Below are 25,038 nucleotides of genomic sequence, written 5' to 3' on the forward strand. Positions count from 1 at the left end.
CATGTACATGTATATGATTTACAATGATTTAGCCTGACTTTGTAAATGGGGTATAGCCTAATAATCTTATAATTGCCAAAACCTCACTCATCTCCAAACTAGCTATATTTCAGACCATACATGCCATAATATAATACAATAAAATGTATAGTAACAGTTACTTGCATTTATTCTAAAGAAATAACTAGGTATAGAATGTACATGTAATGAACTACATGTACATGTTTTTCTACAGCATGGATAACCTACAATGATCAAATAATATATTTAAGAAAAATATATCAAGTTACCAGTTACATACATGTACATTGTACAATAAATTTGTATATGTACATTACATCTATAATCATATCAAAGAGTCAAAGTTTTAAATCATTTCTTGAAGTTTTGCATATTTGGGTTACCCCTAACAACATGCATGACATGTATTGTATCAAATGCCCCTCATCCAACTTTTCCTTTTTAAATAAATGTAAACCAACAAATAAAATAGCTACAAAGGTACCTTATCCCTTTTGAAAAAAATATTTAAATAAAGTGAGGTGTTTATTCTGTAACATTGTTACAGGTCTGATAATATCTAATAATGTACATGTATCAGTTGTATATACATGGATATGAAATTCAGAACCTGTCATTCAATTAAAAAAATAAACTGCTACCCATCTAACATAGCAACAAAATTGATGCTATTTTTAAGAGTTGTGGAAAAGAAAAAAATCTGGATAATTTAAATGACCTTTCTTTGTTGGGAGAGATTTACAACTGTTTGATTGAAATTTTATTAAATTTGTACCATAGCCACTCAAATGACAATTTTTTAATGACTAAATACTAAAAACCACCTCCCCATATGTCATGTATGTTATAAATTCTATTAATTGTTATGTAATAAATGTTATAATTACAAATTATTGTATTTACTGATTGAAGATAATAGATCATCCTGATCTTTTAACACTGTTTAACAAAATAAAAACTTGTATTTTCTATGTTATACATGTACAAATGTACTGATCATGATGTACATGTAAATTATGTTCAACATTTTATGTCTTATTTTTTAGGTACATGTATTTCTAACCAGTGTTACCCAGTCTTCCAAGAAAACTAGTATTGAATAAGGTACATTGTAAGTGATATTTTTTCAATAAATAAATAATAAATGGATTATAAAACTGTCAATTTTTCAGCAATTCATGTGCACATGTACCTACAATGTCATGAATGTATGCAGTGCAATTGTTTCATTAAAGCATATATACATTTATCTTGATATTTAAAAAAATAATACATTGTTCATGTTTGCAATGAACTTTAAAAAAGCATGTTAGGAATTTTGTAATGTAAACTATTGTACACCCCCCTTGGATTTCAAGCATCACTTGATTTTCTCAACTTTCTCTCTAAATTTGGATATTGTATGTATATACATGTATGTATGAGATTGAGAGCAGTTAATACATTTCTTCAGTTTTCATTAGGTAACATCTTTGCTAACCAAGGTTTATAATCTACTACTCTTTACATTTGATCAAGCTATATTTGTTTTCCCATTCATGATTACTTTCATATATCTTAAAGGGGAGTTACATAAATACATTATGCACTGACTTTATTCTTTTATATTAGGAAATTCTGTCTTTTATTTCAGGTTTCACACACACAATGGTGGTTCATGTGAGAGGAAGAAGTGATTTGTTGGAGAAAGTTCTTGCTTGTCTTTATCTACAATTGATATTAATTTTACAGTACACAGAACATTGAGGGATGGATTGAACAAAGCTATATATAGAAAATATATCAAAATATTAACTTTATAAATGAATAATAAATCTTTTGAGAAGACATATTTTCATTTCCTCTTGTTTTGAATAATCTTTTGTACATGACTTTTGAATACTGCAATGGGTTTTTAGAAAAGTCAATTACAATACCAGCTGTTAGCTATAGCTAATGTACTTGTCTGTTCCTTACCTCCCCAAATAACTGACCAAAGGAGATGTGGTATGATTGCCAATGAGACAACTATCCACAAAAGACCAAAATGACACAAACATTAACAAACTATAGGTCACCGTACGGCCTTCAACAATGAGCAAAGCCCATACCGCATAGTCAGCTATAAAAGGCCCCGATAAGACAATGTAAAACTTCAAACGAGAAAACTAACGGCCTTATTTATGTAAAAAAAATGAACGAAAAACAAATATGTAACACACAAACAAACGACAACAACTGCATTACAGACTCCTGACTTGCGACAGGCACATACATTAATAATTTGGCGGGGTTAAACATGTAAGCGGGATCCCAACCCTCCCCTATCCCGGAACAGTGGTATAACAGTACAACATAAGAATGATCTATCAAAATCAGTTGAAAAAGGCTTAACTCATCAGATAGACATAAATACAAGTAGACATGGCCGGGTACTTATACACCCAGACACAAAAAGACACAATGAACAGATCTGAGAGTACTTGCAGTTATCTGACAGCTAGTTCAAAGCCACTAACAACGAATAAAAAAATCAAGTCTATATGAAAGAAAGGAGATGTGGGTTGTAATGTATAAGTCAATGAAACAGAAAACAAACAACACAAGCACATCTATTATGAAACAACAACACCAATTGAGAAAGGCAATGGTTTGAATAGATTAGTGGTACATGTATTTGGTTTAATACAAAAAAATGTGGCTCCCTTTTTAACAATGTTATTCCCAACAACCTTAGTACTGATAACTCATCAGTTTTACAAAGTATCAAGAACATGAAGAAGGTATGTAGAAAAGAAAAAGAGATAATCCTAACAATTGAAGTATACACTAGGGAGACAGCAACTCAACAACACAAATATGTCACAATTATTTTGAATACCATACAATTGTCAGACCGCTAATGTCAAAGCAAGAAAACTGAAATATCATTATTTTAGTCAGAATATTTCACTCAATTTGATCAATAACACTTTCAAATTTTAGGAACAATGAAACCAAACAAATAATGATATGGTCATATAAATCTTAAGTCGAAAAATTGATTTTCCAAATATCATGTAATTTCTGAATATAAAGCATGTCTTTTGAATACCAAAAAATCTGCCTAATCATCACCAACAAAATAGAGATTTGTTTGGTACTGAAAGTCAAAGGCCGAAGTCTGGTCATTGGTACAGTGTGTACAGTTTAAAAAATATAGATATATATATCTATTGTCAATCAGTATTTAAAGTACAAATCTGAGAATATTCACCTGCTAAGAGCTAGATTACAGCCAATAACAATAAGTACAAAATATGCTTGAAAGACTAAAATATCAGTCAGTACACTTACAGTGCACATCCAACATCCAATGCATCTAGTGTACAGACGTCTCAAACAGTCGTAATAAGTAATGTTTTTTTAGCTTTCTGTGTGAAATATTTAGCTACATTGTAATTTAACCCAAACAGCATGAATAAACTTATGTCTGAAATCAAAATTCACCTCATGTTTGTGTATTTTTCAAAAATCATACCCTTGGCAAGGTGCTCTAAACGTGGTCAATATGTTTGTAAATCCGTCTTCTGTTAGTCTTCCTTATGACCATGATTACTCTAATAATAATTTCGTCGCTACTTAACAGATCTTAACAGAATTGTATATTTGGTCAGCATCTTAAATGTTATGAGTTGAAATATATGTTATGAAAAAAAAGAAGATGTCATTGTGGTATGAGACACCTCACATCTAGAGACCAAATGTATTAGAAGGTGTATAATTTTGAGATTTGTCGGGTACTTACTTACCTCACTCTCCAGCTGGGACAAGACAGAATATTTGAAAAATTTAGAGAAGAAGCAAATATTAGTACTAAATAATGTTTGCTAGGAGTCAGACAAATACTTTGGTCTAGGTACTTTTCTTCTTGTGGAGTCTTTCAACTTGTCAGCTTGCACATATTGCAGTTTAAAAAAAGACTAAGTTTTGTTCTTTTATCATTCATATTTCATTAAAATTAATTGTCAGAAACACGCATGAAATATTTGCCACTGTATGTTCTAAAAATTAACAATCAGAAACAGATAATCATCCTTTGTTGGGTAGAATGGCGTTTACCATGGAAAATAAATATGTGTATGCCCCCGCAACTGAACGTTGGGGAGGGTCATATGGTTATACCCATGTTTGTCCCTTTATGGGTACATAGTTATTCAGCTTTTCTCCTCCTAAAGTTTGAAATCTAGGAAGTTTTCACTTTGCTATCTGTTTGCACATATATTGAAGATGTGCATGTGGTCAGGGTTTGATTTTTATTTTTTTGGGAGATACCAGCGGGAGTTTAACTTTTGTAATTTGTTAGGGAATAAGGGGTTAAATGTTAAAGTTATTTTTAGAACAACACTTTTGCATCTGTGGGGGCATCAATTACGTATCCCAGACACAATAATATCTCAAAGAAAGTCATAAATTGACTTTGCTGTAATATATTTACTTCAGAGTGCAGTTCTGGGGCGTCACTTTGTATAGTTTTTCATTCAATCTTTTTAAAAAAATGTGTAATTTTGCTCCACTTACCGGTATACAACATATATTCCGCTTTCTGAATTAGACCCCCCCCCCTTTTTTTGGGGGGGGGATTTAGGATCTACCCCTTCTTTTTTTTACATGATACAGATATCATTCAAAGAGATTGTTGGGTCAAACTCAGCTATATAGCAAGCATAAATTAACCTGCCACTTGTATGACAATTGGTTATCTTTCCATTTTGTATTAAAAACAATGATGCTTCCGACACGTCCAAGTACTGATGAATTTAACTTATTCCAGGGAAGTCCCCCCCCCCCCCCCCCCCAGGCAATTGATTCTTAAGATGTAAAGACATGCTCTTTTTTCAATTCATCTATTAAGAAAAGGTTGTTTTAAATAAGTGTAGCCACATAAATTTGTACCATTCTACCATTCTACTTAGTTAAAAGTGTCTTCATGAACCTGAAAATCAACTTCTCAAATAACCGGATCGTATTTACCTTAAAAAGTCCATATTCACAAAAATTATATAGACTATCTTTTAAAATGGTTTAAAAACATTATTCACATCAAACTATCAATAAAAAGTAAATAAGGTTATCTACAGAAAGCTTATTTATATAATTTATGAGAAAAAAAGTGCATAAATATTGTAAAAAATGTGACGACATGATCAACATTTTTATGAAAATTCTGTACTAGGCTACATATTTTTATTTTTGATATGTTTTAGACAAGAGTCAACTGAAATAGAATGATCAAACAAATCAAGTCTATCATCAGGGTCTAGGGAGATAATAGAGTTTGAAAATGTCAAATTTTTGAGAATTTTCCAACTTGAAAATATTTGTTAATTTGGTTGTCATGGTAACCAAGTTTCCCTTTTTGCATCCATCTTTTCAAATGTTTCCTATTTAAGTTGAACATTATAGATTGAAGGATCTGATATATACTTTTTACAAAGTTCATCAGTATTGCACTTTTTCCAATTAGAAAAAATATACAAATTTTGGGTATTTAAGGCCATTAAACACCTTGTTGCTAGGAACAGCCGTTTCCATAGCAACAGCTTGATTTTTTGTGTGCAAATTGCCATTTATATTATTCTTGCCTCAAGTTGAATCAATTAAACTATAGCAGATGGATATCCTTCACTATGGATGTATCACCCTTTGCATGATTCTTAGCTGGACTGCTACTTAAGAAGAGATATAGTTACGATAATTAAAAATGGCATATTTTGACTTTAATATTGATTCACTATAGGGTCTTTGCATCGATAAAAACACATTTATTCTAAAACCTCTGGCCTTTAATAGTCTTGTATGGTTTTTAATTTCAGTTTCTTTTATATATATTTCGGAATTTAGTATTACGTCCATTTTCACTTATAACTAATACATCATTTTGATTAGTGGCCAGCTAAATAAAACCTGTGGGTGCGGAATTTTCTCTCTGTATTGAAGACCCGTTGGTGGCTTTATTTCGTCAGGTTGTTGTCTATTTGACACATTCCCCATTTTAATTTTCAATTTTCAATTTTGTTTTTCCTAAAAATTCAAACATGCAAACGTTTGGATAATCAATCACATTTATTTACCATTCAGTAAACTTCAAAACTTTCAATGTGAGGAAATAAATACACATTTACTTGCCTAGATTATTCTATTAAGGGCCATTTTGTTCAATGTTGTGGGGTATTTTTTTTTTGTATTTATATTGTGTCATAGATCAAATTCATTCGGGACTATATGTTCACTTGTGTTAATATGTCTTTTGATTGAATTAAACCATTTCAATAGATTTTGTATAATGTGTCATTTTTTTTTGCTGTGACACTATTGTTTCAGAAAAGGCGATGGTTGGCACCTCTTAAAACGTATGGACCTGCTGCATTTGTTTTCACCTGTCCTAAGTCAGAATCTGATGTTCAGTAGTTGGCGTTTGTTAATTTCTCGTTTTTTATAAAGATTAGACCGTTGGTGTTCCTGTTTGAATGGTTTTACAAATGTCATTTTCGGGGCCATTTATATATAGCTTGCTCTTCGGTTTTAGCTAAGGCTTCTTGTTGAAGACCGTACTTTGACCTATATTGGTTTACTTTTACAAATTTTGTTTTGAATGAAAGAATTGTTTCATTGGCATTCAAACGACATCTTCTTATATATATCTAAAAAAGATGTAAACTGCCACTAAAAAATGTGATGACAAGAATGTATAAATAAATATTATAAGATCAATAATTGTTTATAATATCATGTCATGTATTGAATTGATGAGTGCTTTTTGTGTCTTTAGTCAAATTGTGGTGGGATAAACATTTTGGTTACACAGATACCTGTGGAAATTCGTTAGCAGAAGTAAAGTGTTCTTCGGGTAAAATACGAATTGAAGACGTAATATCCTACAGTTATACAGGAATGTGTGATGAATTGACCAAAGACTGTGCCAAAGATCGTCTTGATAAGTTATGTGATGGCAAACGCTTCTGTACACAAGATACAACTACAGACTCGTGTCTTTTTCATGAAAGATACGCCAATATTGACTATTATTGTAAAAGTGAGCAAAATGTTATGTTGTATTGAATACACAACTTGACACAGTCAAAACACTACCATTATAATCTTGAGAAATATATAAAAAAAAGTTTCAAACTTACTATGCCGCAATAATTATGTTGATTATTTAAAAACTAATTTAGTCTTTCAATGAATCTAACTTACATAAAATATACCGTTAAAGTTTCAAAGATCTACAACTGTCTTATAGTTTTTGTGTTGCAATATTGCTGTCTTGTGTATCCAACAACAGTTTCAATAAACATTACGATATTTTAAAATGAATGAAATAACACTTGTTCACATTAATGAAATATCATGCCAATGAATCGGTAGATAACTTTTCATTATTATTTTTATTTTTTATTACTAGTATGTGTAGTTTACTAAAATCCTTTGTCTTGTTTAACGGATTTATGTTTATTGGTATCATTTGTATTTTTCCATTCCTTGTTGAAATGACATTGTAAAAAATACCCAATGTCATTTTTTGTAGGTACATCCGATCCTGAGGTTACAGAAAGCATACTAGGCACATCGTCAGGTCATATTATATTTCAATTTCGTATTCTTTCTTGTTTAAGCTTAAACTCGAAAACAACTTAAAACGGAAAGTATTGATCAGCTTCCAGAAATTCAGAAATTATCGGCTAATATATAAAAAAGAAGATGTGGTATGATTTCCAATGAGACAACTATCCACAAAAAAACACAATGACACAAACATTAACAACCATAAGTCACCATACAGCCTTCACCAATGAGTAAAGCCCATACCGCATAGTCAGCTATAAAAAGCTTTGATAAGACAATGTAAAACAATTCAAACGAGAAAACTAACGGCCTTATTTATGTAAAAAAAATTACGAAAAACAATTGCAAATATGTAACACATAAACCAACGATAACCACTAAATTACAGGCTCCTGTAACCTGTAAACCTTGTTAAGATTTAAAAACGAGTTACATCCCAATTATTTTAAACCTAGTAAAATGAAATTCAAATTTATAGATAAAAAAAAAAACTTACAACGCCATGGCTAAAAAAGAAAGAAAAACAGAACACAAGACACAACATAAGACACAATATAGAAAACTAGAGACTAGGCTACACAAAGCCCACAAAAAACATGTGGTGATCTCAGATACTCCTGAAGGGTAAGCAGACACACATGTGACACACGTCATGGTGCTCGTGTTATTACAAACCCGGTAAATAGTCTAACTCGGTAGGTCACATTCGTGGAAAGTGAACGGTATTGTAGTTCCGACATAAGGATCATATCCGATATCGTCTTTGAAACGGATATTCCGTAACGATTAATGTACTGAAGATGGGGTCCGTAAAATTTACTAAGAGATTATTTCAATTTCACCATTTGGAACTCTTGGTTTAAAGGCTTCCTTGTAAGCAACGATCATCTATCAAGGGAACAATGAACACATATTTGAATTATTTTGTGAGAGAACATCATCTATAGGACGGACGGAAAGTAAAATTGAAAGATATTGCGAACTTCTTTTCTTTCTTACTTTGAAGTTTTTGTATGAAGTAAGCCTCATAAAAAAAAAGAAACAAATCGACAGGAAGAGGAGCAAAGTTGGTTTACATCTAAACGTAACAAATATGTTGTCAATAAAGAAATAAAACATCTGGATAATGTCAGTTTTCGAGAAGAAAAACAATGTTTGAATCAGATTGATTTTTTTTTACAAAGTAGGATTTATCCCTCTCAAAGACAAGATACTTGTATCTACATTGGGCATTCTTTTTTTATAAAACGAAGCTATACAATTTGTCTTTTAGTATTGAATAGGATATACTTGGGTAAAGTGTAGTAGATACTTTATAATGCTTTAATACTATTGCAAGATGAAAGAGTCTCAGATTGTATGTACTGAAAAATATCTTTGAATTTGGTTAGTATCCACATCTGATTCATGTCATCTCTAGAGTTTGCAGTTTCACAATAACTTTGAAGCCCGTCTTTGATAACCGATAAATTCATTTTATTAATTTCGAAAAAGAGTTTCGTAGAGTACTTTGAAGGCCGAGAAATATACCATTGTTTGTAAGGACAATTATGTAGTTTTGATATCCAATACAGTGAAGGAAGATCCAGTTCTTCATCTTTAGTTGTAATTCCCATATTAAAAACTTTTTAGCCATTTTTTTTAAAAGAAACTTTCCTATTTTGCCTTCCTCCTCCTCTATTTTTTTTTGTGTTTTCAGTATTCTGTTCTCTATATCCCTTACTTTTTTTACGTTCTTCTATCATTTTATGAAGAGCAAATAACCATCGTTTTGCTTTTTGTCATTTTCTTATTCAGATCATGCAATTGATATGACTACTATCTCCACTTCATATACTGTCACTGAAGGTAAGTTGCTAGTCATCTTTTTTTTATTGATGAAACCTTTAAGAATATTTTATATGAATAGAAGAAATTCAGTATATCTTCCATATAGCAGTATATATATATATGTTGCAGGCTTTTTCTAAATTCATGCATTTTGTTATATAAAATGCCTGAAAACTTTAGGCATCTTCTAAAATGCCTACAATATTCATTCATTATACATAATGACTAAATTTTCTAAGCATTTTACAAAATGCTTGGAAAAATAGATAGGCATTTTACAAAATTATTTAATAGAATGAAATTTTAAGAAAAAAAATTAAATATTTAAACACCAGAGCAGTTTTATTGATGATTATTACTGAATTAAAAATACAAGAGCTAAAATAATCAAGAATACATTTTACTGAAATATTCCAATTCACAAAAGTACAGAACTTCACATTATTTTTAATTTCTCAAAATGTTAGGATGACAGAACTGTACACAATATTTCTTCTGTTTTTTTGCAAATATATTTTTTGGCGTAAATTCTGAATTAGTAATCCAACCACATTTGGAGAAATCTGGATGTCCACACTTTCGGCTCTCTAGTTACCTCTACTGATAAAATACCTAACGTTAGACAAAATTAGGTTCGCAATAAGCACACACGTCACACATGCATATTTTCTTTTTCATATATGTTCCCCAAAAAAATCAAGGTATATCATCATCATAACTTGCATCTTTTGACGTATAGCTTTAAACGGAGTGAAGCAGATCCCTCTAAAGCAGGAGACGCTCCTGTCAAAGAACTGTTTTTTTTTCTTTTCTTTGTCAATGCCTAGCTCTCTTAGCCAAAGCGGGCCAAGTGCGCTTTACTCATCACTTGGAGGCTGTCGTCTGTCTTCGTCTGTTAACTTTCATAAACTTGTTCTCATATGGAACTACTCAGTCAAATTTGACCAAACTTCGCCACAATCATCATTAGAGTATCTTGTTAAAAAAATATGTCCTATTAATCCCCGATTGCCAAACAAAATAGCCAACATGGCTATAAATGGAACATAGGGGTAAAATAAAGTTTTTGCCTTAATATATCTCTAAATATAATTCACTTAGAGCAAATCTGATATGGGGGTTAACAAGTTCTTCGGGTTAAGATCTATCATCCCTGACATTTTCAGACGATCGGCAACTCGTTATTGAATTGCTGCCCCTGAACTAGTAATTTATGGAAATTTGGCAGTTTTTTAGTTATTATCTTGAATACTATAATAAAGAGGGAGAAATAAACAGCAATAATGTTCAGCAAAGTAATATCAACAATTAATTCAATTGTCAATCAACCCCTTAAGGAGATATTGCACTTTTAATCAACACTTTCTTCACGTTATACCCAAATTATTCACGTCTAAAAAATGCATGACATATTTGCCACTAAAGCAAAAAAAAAAACCCAGCAATCAGTCAATTGAAAATGATTTTTTTCTCTACTTCTAAATTTCACTTTACTGTTTTGAATCTAGATTTTCTAAAATGTCGATTGCAAATTTTATTCTTTGGACAGAACAATTTATTCTTCTTCTATTTTGACAAACTAATCATTATTTCACTATTGGAACCCGACATACAGAGTGAGTACATACTTAACGCAATTTCACTGAAAAGAACATATCATGAAGAATCGGTTAATTCTAACCACCCATTAGTTACTTTTTGCAAGATATTTGTTGTCCACTTTTGTCATATATATATGCATCTCAAGGACATCCTCCTCCTACAAATTGCCTGAAACTCAATAGGGAATTTGTGGAATTTTGCCACAAAATTTCAGTCATTTTACAAAATGACTAGGTATTTGTAGTCATTTTATAATGCCTGTAACGTTTAGGTATTTTTTTAATTGCCTGAAAATTTAGTCATTTTACAGAATGTCTAAATTTAGAAAAAACCTGTAACATACACACCAATAAATAGAACTTACCAGAAACAAATAACAAAAAAAAACGAATTAATCATATGTATACCACAATACATATATTATAGGGGGATAATTATGTAGACATGGGTATGCAAGCCGGTAGAACGGTAGATATTTTTTCAACAGCGAACAAAGGATGAACTATTTTAGGATAACTCATTTATTGCGTTAACAACTCTTTATTCGCAGTTATGGATACCACTATGCAAAATAATGTGATAAATAAAGGCAAAACAAATGGTGAAAGATATCCCAACTTATTTCGAAGACAATATTTTAGGGAAAATATTATTTACTGGAAGAATTTGGAAGTATTTGCTACCGTTTGTTTTTATTTTTACGTTAAACTAGGGAATGAAAATGTGTCTAAGACATTTTTACCTGAACACTATTATTGTGTTTTGTCTAAGGTGACCAGCAAGCTGTTCTGAATCTTGATGACAATCACCGAGTAGAAATATACCAACACTCACTCAACCGGAAGATGTACCTGTGTAGTTTAAATTGGGATAACAATGATGCTGGAGTACTTTGTAAATCTCTCAACAGCACATGGATAGGAAATGCTACATTTGTTGACAAATTGTTAGATATACCGACTCTTCCTTATTCCATGCATTGTGATGGACATGAATACAGTTTGTTAGAATGCAATACTACAGAAGACGAAAGCGGTTGTAATAAGACTACCGTAGCCGGTGCCGTGTGCAGTCAAGGTACAATAATGTGTATTAACTGAACTATTATGAGAAATTAAATTACAAGCAACCAGTGCCAATATTTAAAGTCAATAAATATATATAGCAACGTTGAAAAATTGATTTACTGTTACACCTACAGTAGAAAGCTACAAATCAAAAGCGAGATGCCAGGTATCGCTAGTACAGCATGGCCTGCTCAAATTTTTTCCGGAATTTCAGAGTGTTTTTAATTATTTGTTGGTTTCGTATTGCTTTGTCTGTCTTGTGGTTTATTGAATAATTATTGATCCGTCTTTTCGTCGTTTGTATTGATTTTCTTGTCTATAACATTTCCAAATTATCTTCAATCACTCGATTGCATTGTTATAATCTTACATTTCAACCATACTCGCACATTTAACCGTTCTATGTAAACTATTATAACTAATTGTATATTGTTTTCCATAGGTACCGGCATACCAGCGGAAGGTGTTACGAATCCTTCTTTGAATAAATTGAGCTCAGTGAAATTAGGATTTCAAACCATAGGTATGCGTTATATTACATTTATTTAATGAATTGTGATTTCTATCGAATACCGTTCTATTTTGAGATAAACCTAAAGTCCGATTAAGTATTAATAAATGATGAGTTTTTTGTAGACGAAACGCGCGTCTGGCGTATATACAAAATTTAGTCCTGGTATTTATGATGAGTTTATTTACAACCACTGGGTCGATGCCACTGCTGTTGGAGATTTATTTCCCCGAGGGTATCACAAGCCCGATAGTCAGCATTTTTTTGTGCTGACATGAGTTATCATTGATATGTTATATTTATATTAAAATTAACTGTTTACAAAATTTTGAATTTTTTGAAATACCAAGGCTTTTCTACCTCAAACATAGTTTACCTGAGCTGTATTTTGCAACACTTTTAGGAATTTTGGTCTTCATTACTCTTCAACTTCGTACTTTATTTGGCCTTTTTAATTTGTTTTGATTTTTGCGTCACTGATGAGTCTTTTGAAGATGAAACGCGCGTCTGGCGTATATACAAAATTTAGTCCTGGTATCTATGATGAGTTTATGAAACACTCCAGAATCAACACGGTGCAAATATTGTAATGCTTGACGATCGAAATCGATAATATCTTACTAAAAGCCTACGAACGTATTATCTATCAATACGTTTATGATTTACGTTCATGGATACATGAATAAAAATAACTCAAAGATGAATAAAAGTGTCTGTGTTGAAATCAAATTAACCCACTTGACATCTATGTTCACGTTTTAATTGATTTGAACTCAATAATAGCATGAACTCTTGAAAAAAAATATACATTTAAGCATATAAAAGAGCATTTATTTTTTTTTTAATTTATTTTATTAGGAGTTGCTGTAGGAGTACCGGTTGGTATAATTTGCATGATCTGCATTATTGTTGCCGTCGTGCTCATCAGACGAAGGTGTGATATAAATATGTATTTATGAAATAAGTATAGGTAAAAATCATAAAATATACTTGAAGTTCATTTAGCACTACATATAAAAGAGTTGCTTAATATCAAGTAGGATATTTCGAATAATGTATATACCATAAAACAATAAATTTTGAAATATTCTATTAAACATATGCATCCTAATTTTTTCCCCAATTGTATACTGTCGGTACGGGGACAAATACGTCCTTTAACCTTTTAAATCTACCAAATAGGTTTTATTGTAACCATGCTCACTTTTGGAAAGTACCATAGCTATAAGGGTAAAGGTTGGTACCTATTAAAACGTTTAAACCCGCTGCATTTGTTTGCACCTGTAATATGTCAGGAGTCTGATGTTCAATAGTTGTCGTTTGTTGGTGTAGTTTATTAGTGTTTCTTGTTTCTCGTTTTTTATATAGATTATACCGTTGGTTTTCCCGTTTGAATGGGTTTACATTAGTAATTTACGGGCCTTTATATATTGCTGTTCGATGTGATCAAAGGCTCCGTGTTGGAGACCGTACTTTGACCTATCATGGTTTACTTTTACAAATTGTGACTTGGATGGAGCGACGTCTTATTGGCACTCATACCACATCTTCTTATGGCTATTGTATATAGATATAGGAAGATGTGGTATGGGTGCCAATGCGACAACTCTTTTCATATTTAAATGTCCATTGTTGACATTTCAAAACACAATCTGGCGGAATGATATTTCATTTTTGGTAGCTAAATATCATTTCATTGGCAACAGGATGGAACATATATTGCATACAAAATGACGACACAGATATAGTCCTTGAAAAGCTGATTTATACAGAGTTAATTTAGTAAATGACCCAAATTATGAATGTGGGTGTCCATTAGAAGACTGATTCATTTTTTCTTAGAATGTTCACTCTATATTTATTTTAGAAATCAGCTCCTTGAAAACATTCAACACTTAGTTGCTTTTTCCATAGAACATATTATATTTGGAACAGACGAAATTAGTGTTGAACAAAACACAACCCTGCAAACAATTTTTGTGACTTATATTGCTGTATATTAGAGTGTACTCGTACTCAACTGTTACTGTTTAAACAATATATATTTATTGTATATATTTTTTATATTGTACTGATTTATATTTATACTTGCTGCATCTTGAAATTTTGTATATTGTACTTACTTGGAGAGGATTATTTCAAGTTGTTATAACTTGTATCCAATCTAATTAATAAATTGAAATACACATGTATGTTTATAATAAAACATGAAATGTACTTTTAATATATTGTCATATTAATAAATTAACTATTTACAAAACTTTTAAATGGATCTGAGCGTCACTGATGAGTCTTATGTAGACGCAACGCGCGTCTAGCGTATTAAATTATGCTCCTGGTACCTTTGATTAATTTCGACAAACCATGGAATCTATACACCAGAACTAGAATACCATAGCTGTATTTGTGAAAACACATCTGCATTGTTCTTTGTAATTAGTTCTCTTCATCTTAGTTATTTATTTGGCCTTTTAATTTTTCATTTCGATCGAACGTCAATGATGATACTGGTGTAGACGAAACGTACGTCTGGCGTTAAGAAGTATTTTGTATAAGGTCCCACGGGAATATTCATCACTTCGCGTTAAACTAAACAATATTAGTAAATATTTATCTTGTGTTAATGAAAACATTTCCTCTACTTACAGATGTATACTTGAAAATTCGGATAACAAATTCTCAAACTTCATGAGTAATGCAGCAGATGAGAATTACTTAGGTCAGCAAGATATAGCACTCCGTCAGTATCCAACCAACAACAAGGTATTGTACAGCCAGGTTCAAAAGCACGACACAGACACGACAAAAAACGAAGACGGACAGGGTTGTAGTCATACATCCAAAGACACAGAATCCCCGTATGCCCTATCTGAGGAAGGGGTATATGACAAGACAGATGATAGAAGGCATGTTGTTAATGATACAGACATGTATAGCCGTACTGTCGATACCGTGTATGATTCTGCTGAACAAAACATTAAAGAAGATATTAAAGAGGAGACCTATGATCATTTTTTCGGTGAGAAAACGGAAGATTATTATGATCAAACGACAAGAACATGAACTGAAATACATATAACAGCAATGTTAAAAATTATTGCGATTTAAATAAATATCCATTGCAAAAGACTCCACCTGTGAAAATATGGTGGATTATATACAGACATTCGTCTGTAGGGTATAGCAGTGATAAAAAAATATGACTCGAAGAAAATTTAGATATCGAGTTATATATGGATTGTACAGTTTTACATTTTTAGAAGTAGTTGGTATATGTACATTTGTAAATATATATATTTGATTGTCAGTTCGTCTTTCCAATGTTTGTGTTGGTTGCTTTTACTGTTTAATCTATGTTTATACAATACATATTCATTTGACGTGGCTCTGTACCTACACATCCCGTCACTCGGCGATGGTAAATTTTTTTTTTTTTTTTTTGTCTTTCATTTTTAATCATGTGATTTTGTCTGTAATACGCCTTTTTGTTTATCTTTGTTTACACATTTGCTTGTTTTTTTTTAATTATTACGATTATAACACAATGTTGACTGTTGCACCTCTATATTTGACATGTTTAACTATGATTATGACTGCTTGTTTTGTTCACACATCATTGTCAATATGGAATTGTATGCGACTGCCATGCATGTGTGAGGTTTGGCTACCTATAAAACCAGGTTATTCTACCATTTTCTACATAACTTTGACAGTTGTTATCCATTCGTTTGATGTGTTTTAGCTTTTTATTTTGCCATTTGCTTAAGGACTTTCCGTTTAGCATTTTTCTCGAAGTTCGGTACAGATTTTTTGGTTTTTACTTTTGAATCGTTGGATAAATTGACAGAGACGAATTTACGGGGGTGAAGGTGGCCTTTCACTACTTCAAGACATTGTGTACATGTACCTCCTTGGTTATCTTTAACTGCATCCTATTTTATGGTTTTGTCTTCTCAACCCAAAGACTTTGGACTGGCTTTGTAAAGGATATGATCATGTAGCTTTCCTCGTAGACCTCTTGTTTCGGGTAATCACATGTACATAACTTTTGAATCAGTATCGATTATAGATTGAAGGAGGAGAGAAGGCTGAAATTGCCATTGCAAAAAAACAAAAAAAGGACAAAAATACAAACAACAGTCTATAAAAGAAAAAATAGAAATCTATAGACTATAGCAAAACAATCTCATATAAAACAAAAAATAGAAATCTATAGACTATAGCAAAACAATCTCATATAAAACAAAAAATAGAAATCTATAGACTATAGCAAAACAATCTCATATAAAACAAAAAATAGAAATCTATAGACTATAGCAAAACAATCTCCAACAAACCTGGGGTGATCTCAGGTGCGCTGGAAGGTTAAGGCGATCTTGGTCCACATTTGGCGTCCGTTCTTTTGTTCGTGTAAGTAAATTCGATGAGGTCTGTCAAAAGAGTCCTTATTTTTTGGGATCGACAGATACAACGTACAAGTTCAGTGTCACAACGAAACATAGCGTTTAAAAACTTTCGGTATTGTCCACAATTTGGAATAATATACAGAGGAAGCATTATGTTGTTTTTTCCGATTTCCATACTAAGTTTGTTGATTAACAGGGTTGTTGGAATATCTTACTCGTTTACAAAGGGCCAATACATATGTTTTTGAAAATCAGGGTTCTGAGTGAAGCATTCCGAACACATTCTACGCTCATTATCGTCTTGAATCAGATGTTCTAGATTGAAGCTCTTTGAAAATATTGTTTAAAGTGTTTGTCAAGTGTTCTAGACTTATTTCTGTAGCATGCAGGATTTCTGGAAACTCATTTAAAGTTTTGTAAGCATGGGTACACTCTCCTTAAATGTGAAGTGCATGTCTCTCGGTTTTTATTGTTTTTCATTTATGTAACATTTTAGGGTTATACATATATGTTGGCAGTGCCAGCTTTTACTTGATTTAATTCGCGTCTATGCTTTAGATAATGGTAACAAATGCGTATTACCATTCTCAATTTGAAATTATGACATTGAATTGGTACCTTTATGTCATTTTGTGACTTGAAGTTTGTTTTCAAATAGTATCATTACTTTTATTGAAATATTGGTTAATTTTCCATTTTAAACTAAATTGAAATAGATGACAATTAGTAATATTTTCAGTCATAACAGGGAAATATAATGTAGAGAAAGGTTTATCATTTCCCCTGACATATTATCAGGCAGTAACACATCCTTTGTAGATAATCATAAACATCTCATTCTTTCATCCTGAACGGAAATGTATAACATTGTCTTTTTCCTTTCTCCGAAATGGTCAGGTTTTCACGAACATGATAAATACATCTACAAATGCATGTTTTATAGCATCTATCAACATGTTCAGGACATGCTCAATTTATAAAAGGAACAGTATACAGCCAATATAGCTAATTTTCAAAAGTTTCGAAATGTGTCCAAATTTAAACAAAACACACTTATTATGCAGCTCAGTGTATGCTTCTTTTTAGAAAAGATGGGACGACAGATGAGAAAGTGTCTAGAATATGTCATCAAGAGAAACTAAAGAACTGGTTTTACAGAAACGAAAGTATTTTGTTTCCAGTTAAGTTATCTCACTTTAAAGTAATACTTTTCCTCCACATTTCAACCCCTAAACATATATTTTTATTGTATTTCGTAATAAATTTGTAAATAATATGCATTTTATTTTATTTTTCATTTACTATGCAGCAGAAAATTATGTTAGAAACGCTAAGGCAAACAAATACCTAGCCTTATTTACATGCACATTTGGGAGATTGAGTTGAAAATAACACATTTCGTGGTGAATGTATAAATGAGCTTGTATTCATGGTACATTATATATTCAGGTCTTTGCTTCTGTGCCTATCGTCTGTAACTGTTTCCTGTACCTTGACGCTACACAACACAGTTCGTCTTTCCCAGTCAATTAGAAAATGTTACTACGTTTGGCTTACGTTATTTTATTCTGACTATCCGTTATTTAAATAAAAACATGGATTTCGATCAAGCAAAACGTTAAGACGACAGCGCACATGCACACAATGAACTCCTAATAGAAGTCCTAACTTTAAGCAGATGCTAAACAGTCGATAGAAAATCCGCCTATTGATTCACAGTAAAATGTTGAGACTAGGAAGGTACGTGAACAAAGTTAGGAATAATGCGCAAAGAAACGTGACAAATTCTGTGAGAAGCTAAATCCGTATTCAATTCCAGTGTTTTAGAGGGACCACGCCAACTTTAATATTCTGTCATACTCCTGACTTGGTACAGGCATTTTTTTTGTGTAAAAAATAGTGGAGTGAACCTAGTTTTTTAAGGTACATGTAGTGACATTTCTCTCTTGTATGACGGCATGTTAATTTATTTCAAAAATGAGGAAGCAGTCAATTCATAAAAGACACACAAAATCCAGTAACAAAATCAGGAAACTGAAGTCCTCACAAGTTCTTCTCTTACTGTGTGGAAGATATGTCTGCATTTCAAACCAGTGATTTGCCTTCTTTACTTAAATATCTAGACTTATTTCAAATGTTATAAAAAAAAATTGAACAGATCACTCGGATATGAATTAAATCTACGATCCTCTTTGGGTTCTTGTGTTATACAAGGAAAATCCTAAGAAATATGGTATAAGAAACCGTAGATTAGGATCATTGACAACCACTCGTAAATAATACAGCGACTGAATGAATATCACGAAGATATACACTAATACATGTAGCTATTTAAACTCAACGCATAAAACGTATCGTTTTATCAAAACTAACTCAAAGAAAAACGGGATAGAAGCTATTGTATATCTCCAAACCTTTGGTTCATTCTTTGAAAAGCAAAATTTGCAACAACATATGGAAACAGTGTCTAACGACTTGAACTATCTGCTGTCGTGTTATCGGCTGAGATCACTCACAGCATTGATGCGATTTATATTTACACGTATACACCGTGAAATTCTATGCATACATTATGTACAGTAATTAAAGTGTGTTTATGTTACATCAGTAATGAGACGTTGCGTAGAGTATATATAGAAAGAATAAGCCAGTTTGCCTTTCCAAGTCAACAGAATCGCATAACTTACTATATTCCTTCAGATTTAAGAATAACAACCCTACCAACTCATAAAATTCGAGTTATGTAATTTGTTATTAAAATGAAAGAAAAGAATTTCAAAAACCAAACCCAATGGATAGAGTCATTCCGTTTTTTGACAATCAAGCACTATTACGACTGGAAGTCCGTATCGAAAACACTGATTCAAACAATTGATCGTCCCAGGACGCCTCCAAATATCAGCACTATTATTTCAAAAATACACATGTACCATGATAACCATCACAAATCAAGGTCGCCACTTTACAGATGGAGAGATTATTATATCCACAAGCTTATAGAAAGTAGGAACAAAACACTTCGTCTCATTTATTATTCACATACATGTATGTGGTACATTTCGCAAACTAAGAGAAAAAAACGAGTTTCAACTCATTAATGACTTTCCTGAAAACTGTCTTGATCCTTTCCCTTTTGTTATACTTACTTTGGAATAGGCCTTTTAACCCAGAATAATTGTCTTCACGTAAAACCAATTTTGGATACGCTAAATACAAAAACTCGTCGAGGAAATAAGCACTTTAAATAGCAATAATTAACGCCGTCAAAAGATAAACGGCTATCGGAGGGCAAGTTAAGATTCCCAGATCTAACCTTTGGATACATTTTATAGGCACAGTTGACGACTTGATAATTCACTCATGGTCTGTCGACGTTGAGGACGAACCCTTCAAGAATTTTGTATTCAGTTCTGGTACAGTATGGAGAATCCGATCCACATGGGTGAACCTAGTAAATATGTTAAAATAAAAAAAATGAAAAAATACTGAATTCCAAGGAAAATTCAAAACGCAAGTCAATAATCTATCCTTGTCAACGTGAATGGAAGGCGTCTTAAATAAGATGTACTAAATATGTTAATGGCAGATGTTAAAGAAATATTGAACTACAGTACTCTGATACCGATGCCGAAAGATCAAGAAAATCCGTTTACCTTGACCTCAGCTCCATGTATGTAAATGGCAGTCTGTATTATTTGTTCGTTTAGAAGCATCGTCACTTCCATTCTTTTGTTGAGCAATAGGTCGAATAACTATGTTGGTATATTGCACGAATTATTATTCAAATAATTGAATTCGCATAATTAACAATCAACACTAATGTCATTAGGGAATTACATTATTTCTAGTTATCCTGCACAATGACGATCACTAAAACGCTTGATGAACGTTAGTAGTGAATTCAGGGATATAGGCGATCCCCTCTATCTTAACTTGCAGATGACGACATACATGCGCGCATAATTGACGTGTTTTTTCCGGTTACCGACAATCTCGAAAGTGGTATACTACCTCAATACATATACATGTGTGTTTACAGATAAAATTAAATTCGAAAGGCCATGCGATTATGGTTAAACAGGATGTTGCAATTTTTAATAATTACATTTGATGTATGTTTCATTATAATACTCTATTTTGATTGGCTAACTGCATATCATTTGTTATTCCGTAAGCAATTGTATCAGTCAATAAAACTTTTCATTCATGATAACACGTGGTCCCACAATAAAGTGCACTGGTGAATAAAATACAAAAAATATAAACTTCGTATTTTCGTGATCATAGCAAAAAAATGTAATTATAAGTATTGAATGCTTCTTTTTGTAACTTTATAGGGTTGTAAAAGCGTTGACCGTGCGCACATTTTTAGTATGAAGCGCTTCCGCGCTTCATACAAAATGTACTTCGGTCAACGCTTTTACACCCCAATAAATTTACAAAAAGAAGCATTCAATTCTTAAATGAATGTTATTTGGAATTTAATTCTCTCTAACCAGGTGCGATCTTTTTTATTGAGTTTGCCGCCAAGCAGGAGGTTTTTAATTTTATATTTTAGTTGCGGGCTCGATTGCAAAAGAATATAAGCGATGCATAGCCGGGTAACCAAACGACCACCCTTCTATTAAAATGACTCTTTTGTATATCGCAAGTCTGTTGAGTTGATTTAGTTCAATTATTGAAATCTAGACTAGACCTTTTTGACGTAAATATATTCTTTTCGATTCAAGGTACCTTTTGTGAATGCTTAGAACAGATACACTGATCCATTTCCGCAAAATTGCAAAACCAAAACGGTAATGAACCAGCTACGGAATTTACTTCGTGTTTTAATAATTAAGCTATGATGTACACAAACAATCACTTTATGAAGTTGTTTTGTTTAGGACAGTGTGGGAACGGAAATGTGCGGTTTTCTAATATTCCGCTCTTCGGGAGTCTGTCAATTAATAGTTTGTAATAATGAGAAGTTGCTGGATGAAATCTTTGATGAACTCTAATGTTACTATATAACGTTTCTGCTTTAAGTTTTCGTAATCAAAACATTCTATATGAATATATGGGTCAATAAAATAATAATAACAACATATGCATCCAAACGTTGTCCTTAGAATAGAGGGACTCCTAGAAAATCGGTCGAAACTGTCACAGAGAAGCGATCAAAAATTTTGAATAAACATCGAAAACCCAATAAAAATACCAGAATTTTTACATATACATGTTCTAATTTATAGTCTTACCTGTCTGAAAGTTTAATCGTCATTGTTTCAGTAGAAGCCTAAATAAATTCATCTTCTCAATGTCGGATATTTTTATTGACTGTACAATCGTTTGCAAATTTACTGTAACATCACTTTTAGAAACCCGTACAATTCCGTTCCCACACTATGTATTATCATATAATTCTTCAGAAAATCGTCGGCTTGGAGAAAAACGGGCTAACAAATGTTGTCAACAAATTTTAAAAGACAGCATAAAATTGTCAACCTCAGCGTTGAATATATACATTTTCTCAACACGAAACACGAAAAAAACTATTTACCAATTTGTCATACAATATTCATATATTAAGCTGATACATCGCTTGGTTCCATATGCTTATAACTACATTTTATTACCTGTGCGCTTGATTGTAGGTAGGCGCTCTTATGCGTGCCATCATGAAAGTACCTATTTTTGAAATGAAGGGTGATTTGTGAAATGTTAACCAATCAGAATAACGTGTTTACATACGGGGAAATAAATTTAATAGATTTTTAAAATTACACTAAAGCACACAAGTGATATGGCGGGTCCGTGACTGAATTAAAGTATATAACTATGCGCAAGCCTTATTTTAGTATAAGTGTTGTCATCTGATTAAGTCATGCCGAATTTAAGATACACAGTTTTCTCTGCTTTCAAATCTTTCTGTTTGAACCCGTCGAACTGGAACTTATCAATTATTGGTAATGTTAATTATTTGAAAACGTGACAAAAGGTCCTGGAATGGGGTATTTTTTAATTAACAGATTTGTCCTATATTAGTTATAAATAAAGTTGAATTCTTTGATTCGCGGTTTAACGTCATACCCGCTGACAAATTGAAAACTGTACCAATACGCCTTTTTTTAGTCCAGATTTTTAGTATTCGTATTGTTAACCTCTTAGAAAGTCTTACTGATTAAAATACTACAATAGGTAACAATTTGACAATTTAGTTGTGTCAACCCTGTGATTAATGTTGAAACACCCCCCTTGGAAAAAAAGATATCAAGATAACTGATTTTTCACTCAGAACATAAGTGTTTAGTGTAAAGTAAGTTAATTAGTTAGAAATTTCTAATGAGAATTTTTTATATAGATTAATTAAATGATTATTAAAATATAGTGCATTGATTGGCATGACCAAATGAGAGACAGTAGACATTGTAGATATCTGCATAACAAATGTTCGTTCCCGTAGGAACTTGGGACTTTCCATATTGAATAATATTGTTCTTGATATTTCGGCTATAGTCTGACTTTTCTGCAACAACAATCTAATTAAACTATTGATCTCTGATTACGTTATACTATATGTAGTATAACGTAATCAGAGATAAATATTTTAATTAGATTGCTGCACCAAATGTTGTTATAATATACTCTGCCTGACTTTTTCATTTTAGTGTTCAAATGCCTCTCATTGTTAATCAAAACCGTTAACATAAATTTGGAGTTATTAATGAGTTGTGTTACTCCTATTCTCCCAATTTTACTTTATACGTGCTAGCGTCTATTCGTATTTTGAAAATGAGAATAGATGAACATCCTGTATACATGATTGTATTTGTAAATGTACACTGTATGAAAAACAGATACTACATGTAGTAGGTTAAAAAAAAGTTATAGGTTAGGATAAAAAAAAGTACAAATAAGTTAGACACGGGGTAGGGAGTCCATGCCCCATAACACGTGTTGTTTAACTAACTGTACTTAATTAACTTGCGATACATATTGTTTATACTCAGTTTATTGCTCTATCAATAAGTGTAAATGTGGTTTATAAATATTTCCTTAATTAAGAGCAGACGGGTTGCTGCAGTCCATTCCATTATTCAAAATAAGCTATTTCTTCATGTTCGCGCGTATTTCGATATTTAGGTCCTGTGATACTCCTCTAATATGCGTTGCGGCACATATTGACTATATGCCTTTTATCCCGTACTTATTAATCGTTCGAATGAGGTATTGGGTATATCTGTAATTAAAGGCTGAAGGACCATACTATAGTCGCCATCAGCTAAAATTCGAAGCAGTTATCGGTAAAACTAATCTAAACTATCAACCACGTTCACTCGAGATATAGTTTTTTACATTCCATCCATAAATCGCGAAAAGTAAACAAATGATCCTCATAGAAACGAAGATGGCGGAATTACAATGTAAAACATTCTGGAAAATGTGAAGGTCAGGATTATTACAGTGTGATCACTTAAAAGGTAGGTCAGTAGTGGTTTTTCTTTTTGCGATTTATGAATGGAATGATAAAACCTATATCTCGAGTGAACGCGATTGATAGTTTCGATTATTTTAACCGATAACCGCTACGAATTTTAGCTGACGGCGACTATAGTCCATTCTATTATTCAAAATATCCATTTCATTATTCAAAATTGGCTATTCTTAATTGTCTCGCATATTTTGGCATTTATGTCCTGCGTAGCCACGCTAATGATTATTGCCACACAATCGACCTTTTATATATTCAATTAGAGGATGAAAAATAGCAAAGGTCTAGTGAAAATTTTCAAAAAAAAACAACGTACAGTATTTTAATTTTTACATATAATTATAATTATAATTTGGTATTCAGGCCCCGGCGCCATAAAACTATTTGAGTACAGTTTTTTTACTCAGCCTGAGAATTTTCTCAATTTTTTATTCTCAGCAAAATACCCCGCCATAAAAACATTCTTATTTTGTTTTTACTCAAAAGTTAAGAATATTCTTAAATATTTGAGAACAGCCAAAGCCACACTTAACTTAAACA

At 32.0% G+C, this 25,038-nt stretch overlaps 1 protein-coding gene across 1 annotated transcript in view; it reads left to right on the top strand.

Moving 5' to 3' along the window:
* LOC134728251 (uncharacterized) overlaps positions 1–18,245 on the top strand; it is a 35,868-nt gene extending 17,623 nt beyond the window's left edge. The window contains exons 3-9 of the mRNA XM_063592793.1: positions 6,812–7,075; positions 7,571–7,618; positions 9,406–9,456; positions 11,812–12,117; positions 12,550–12,630; positions 13,477–13,552; positions 15,267–18,245. Of these exons, the coding sequence (XP_063448863.1) occupies positions 6,812–7,075; positions 7,571–7,618; positions 9,406–9,456; positions 11,812–12,117; positions 12,550–12,630; positions 13,477–13,552; positions 15,267–15,681 (1,241 nt within the window). The 3' untranslated portion in view covers positions 15,682–18,245. The remainder of the gene's footprint in view (positions 1–6,811; positions 7,076–7,570; positions 7,619–9,405; positions 9,457–11,811; positions 12,118–12,549; positions 12,631–13,476; positions 13,553–15,266) is intronic.
* The last annotated feature ends 6,793 nt before the right edge of the window (positions 18,246–25,038 follow it).

This window comes from Mytilus trossulus, chromosome 8 (assembly GCF_036588685.1).
Source record: "Mytilus trossulus isolate FHL-02 chromosome 8, PNRI_Mtr1.1.1.hap1, whole genome shotgun sequence".
NCBI lineage: Eukaryota > Metazoa > Mollusca > Bivalvia > Mytilida > Mytilidae > Mytilus > Mytilus trossulus.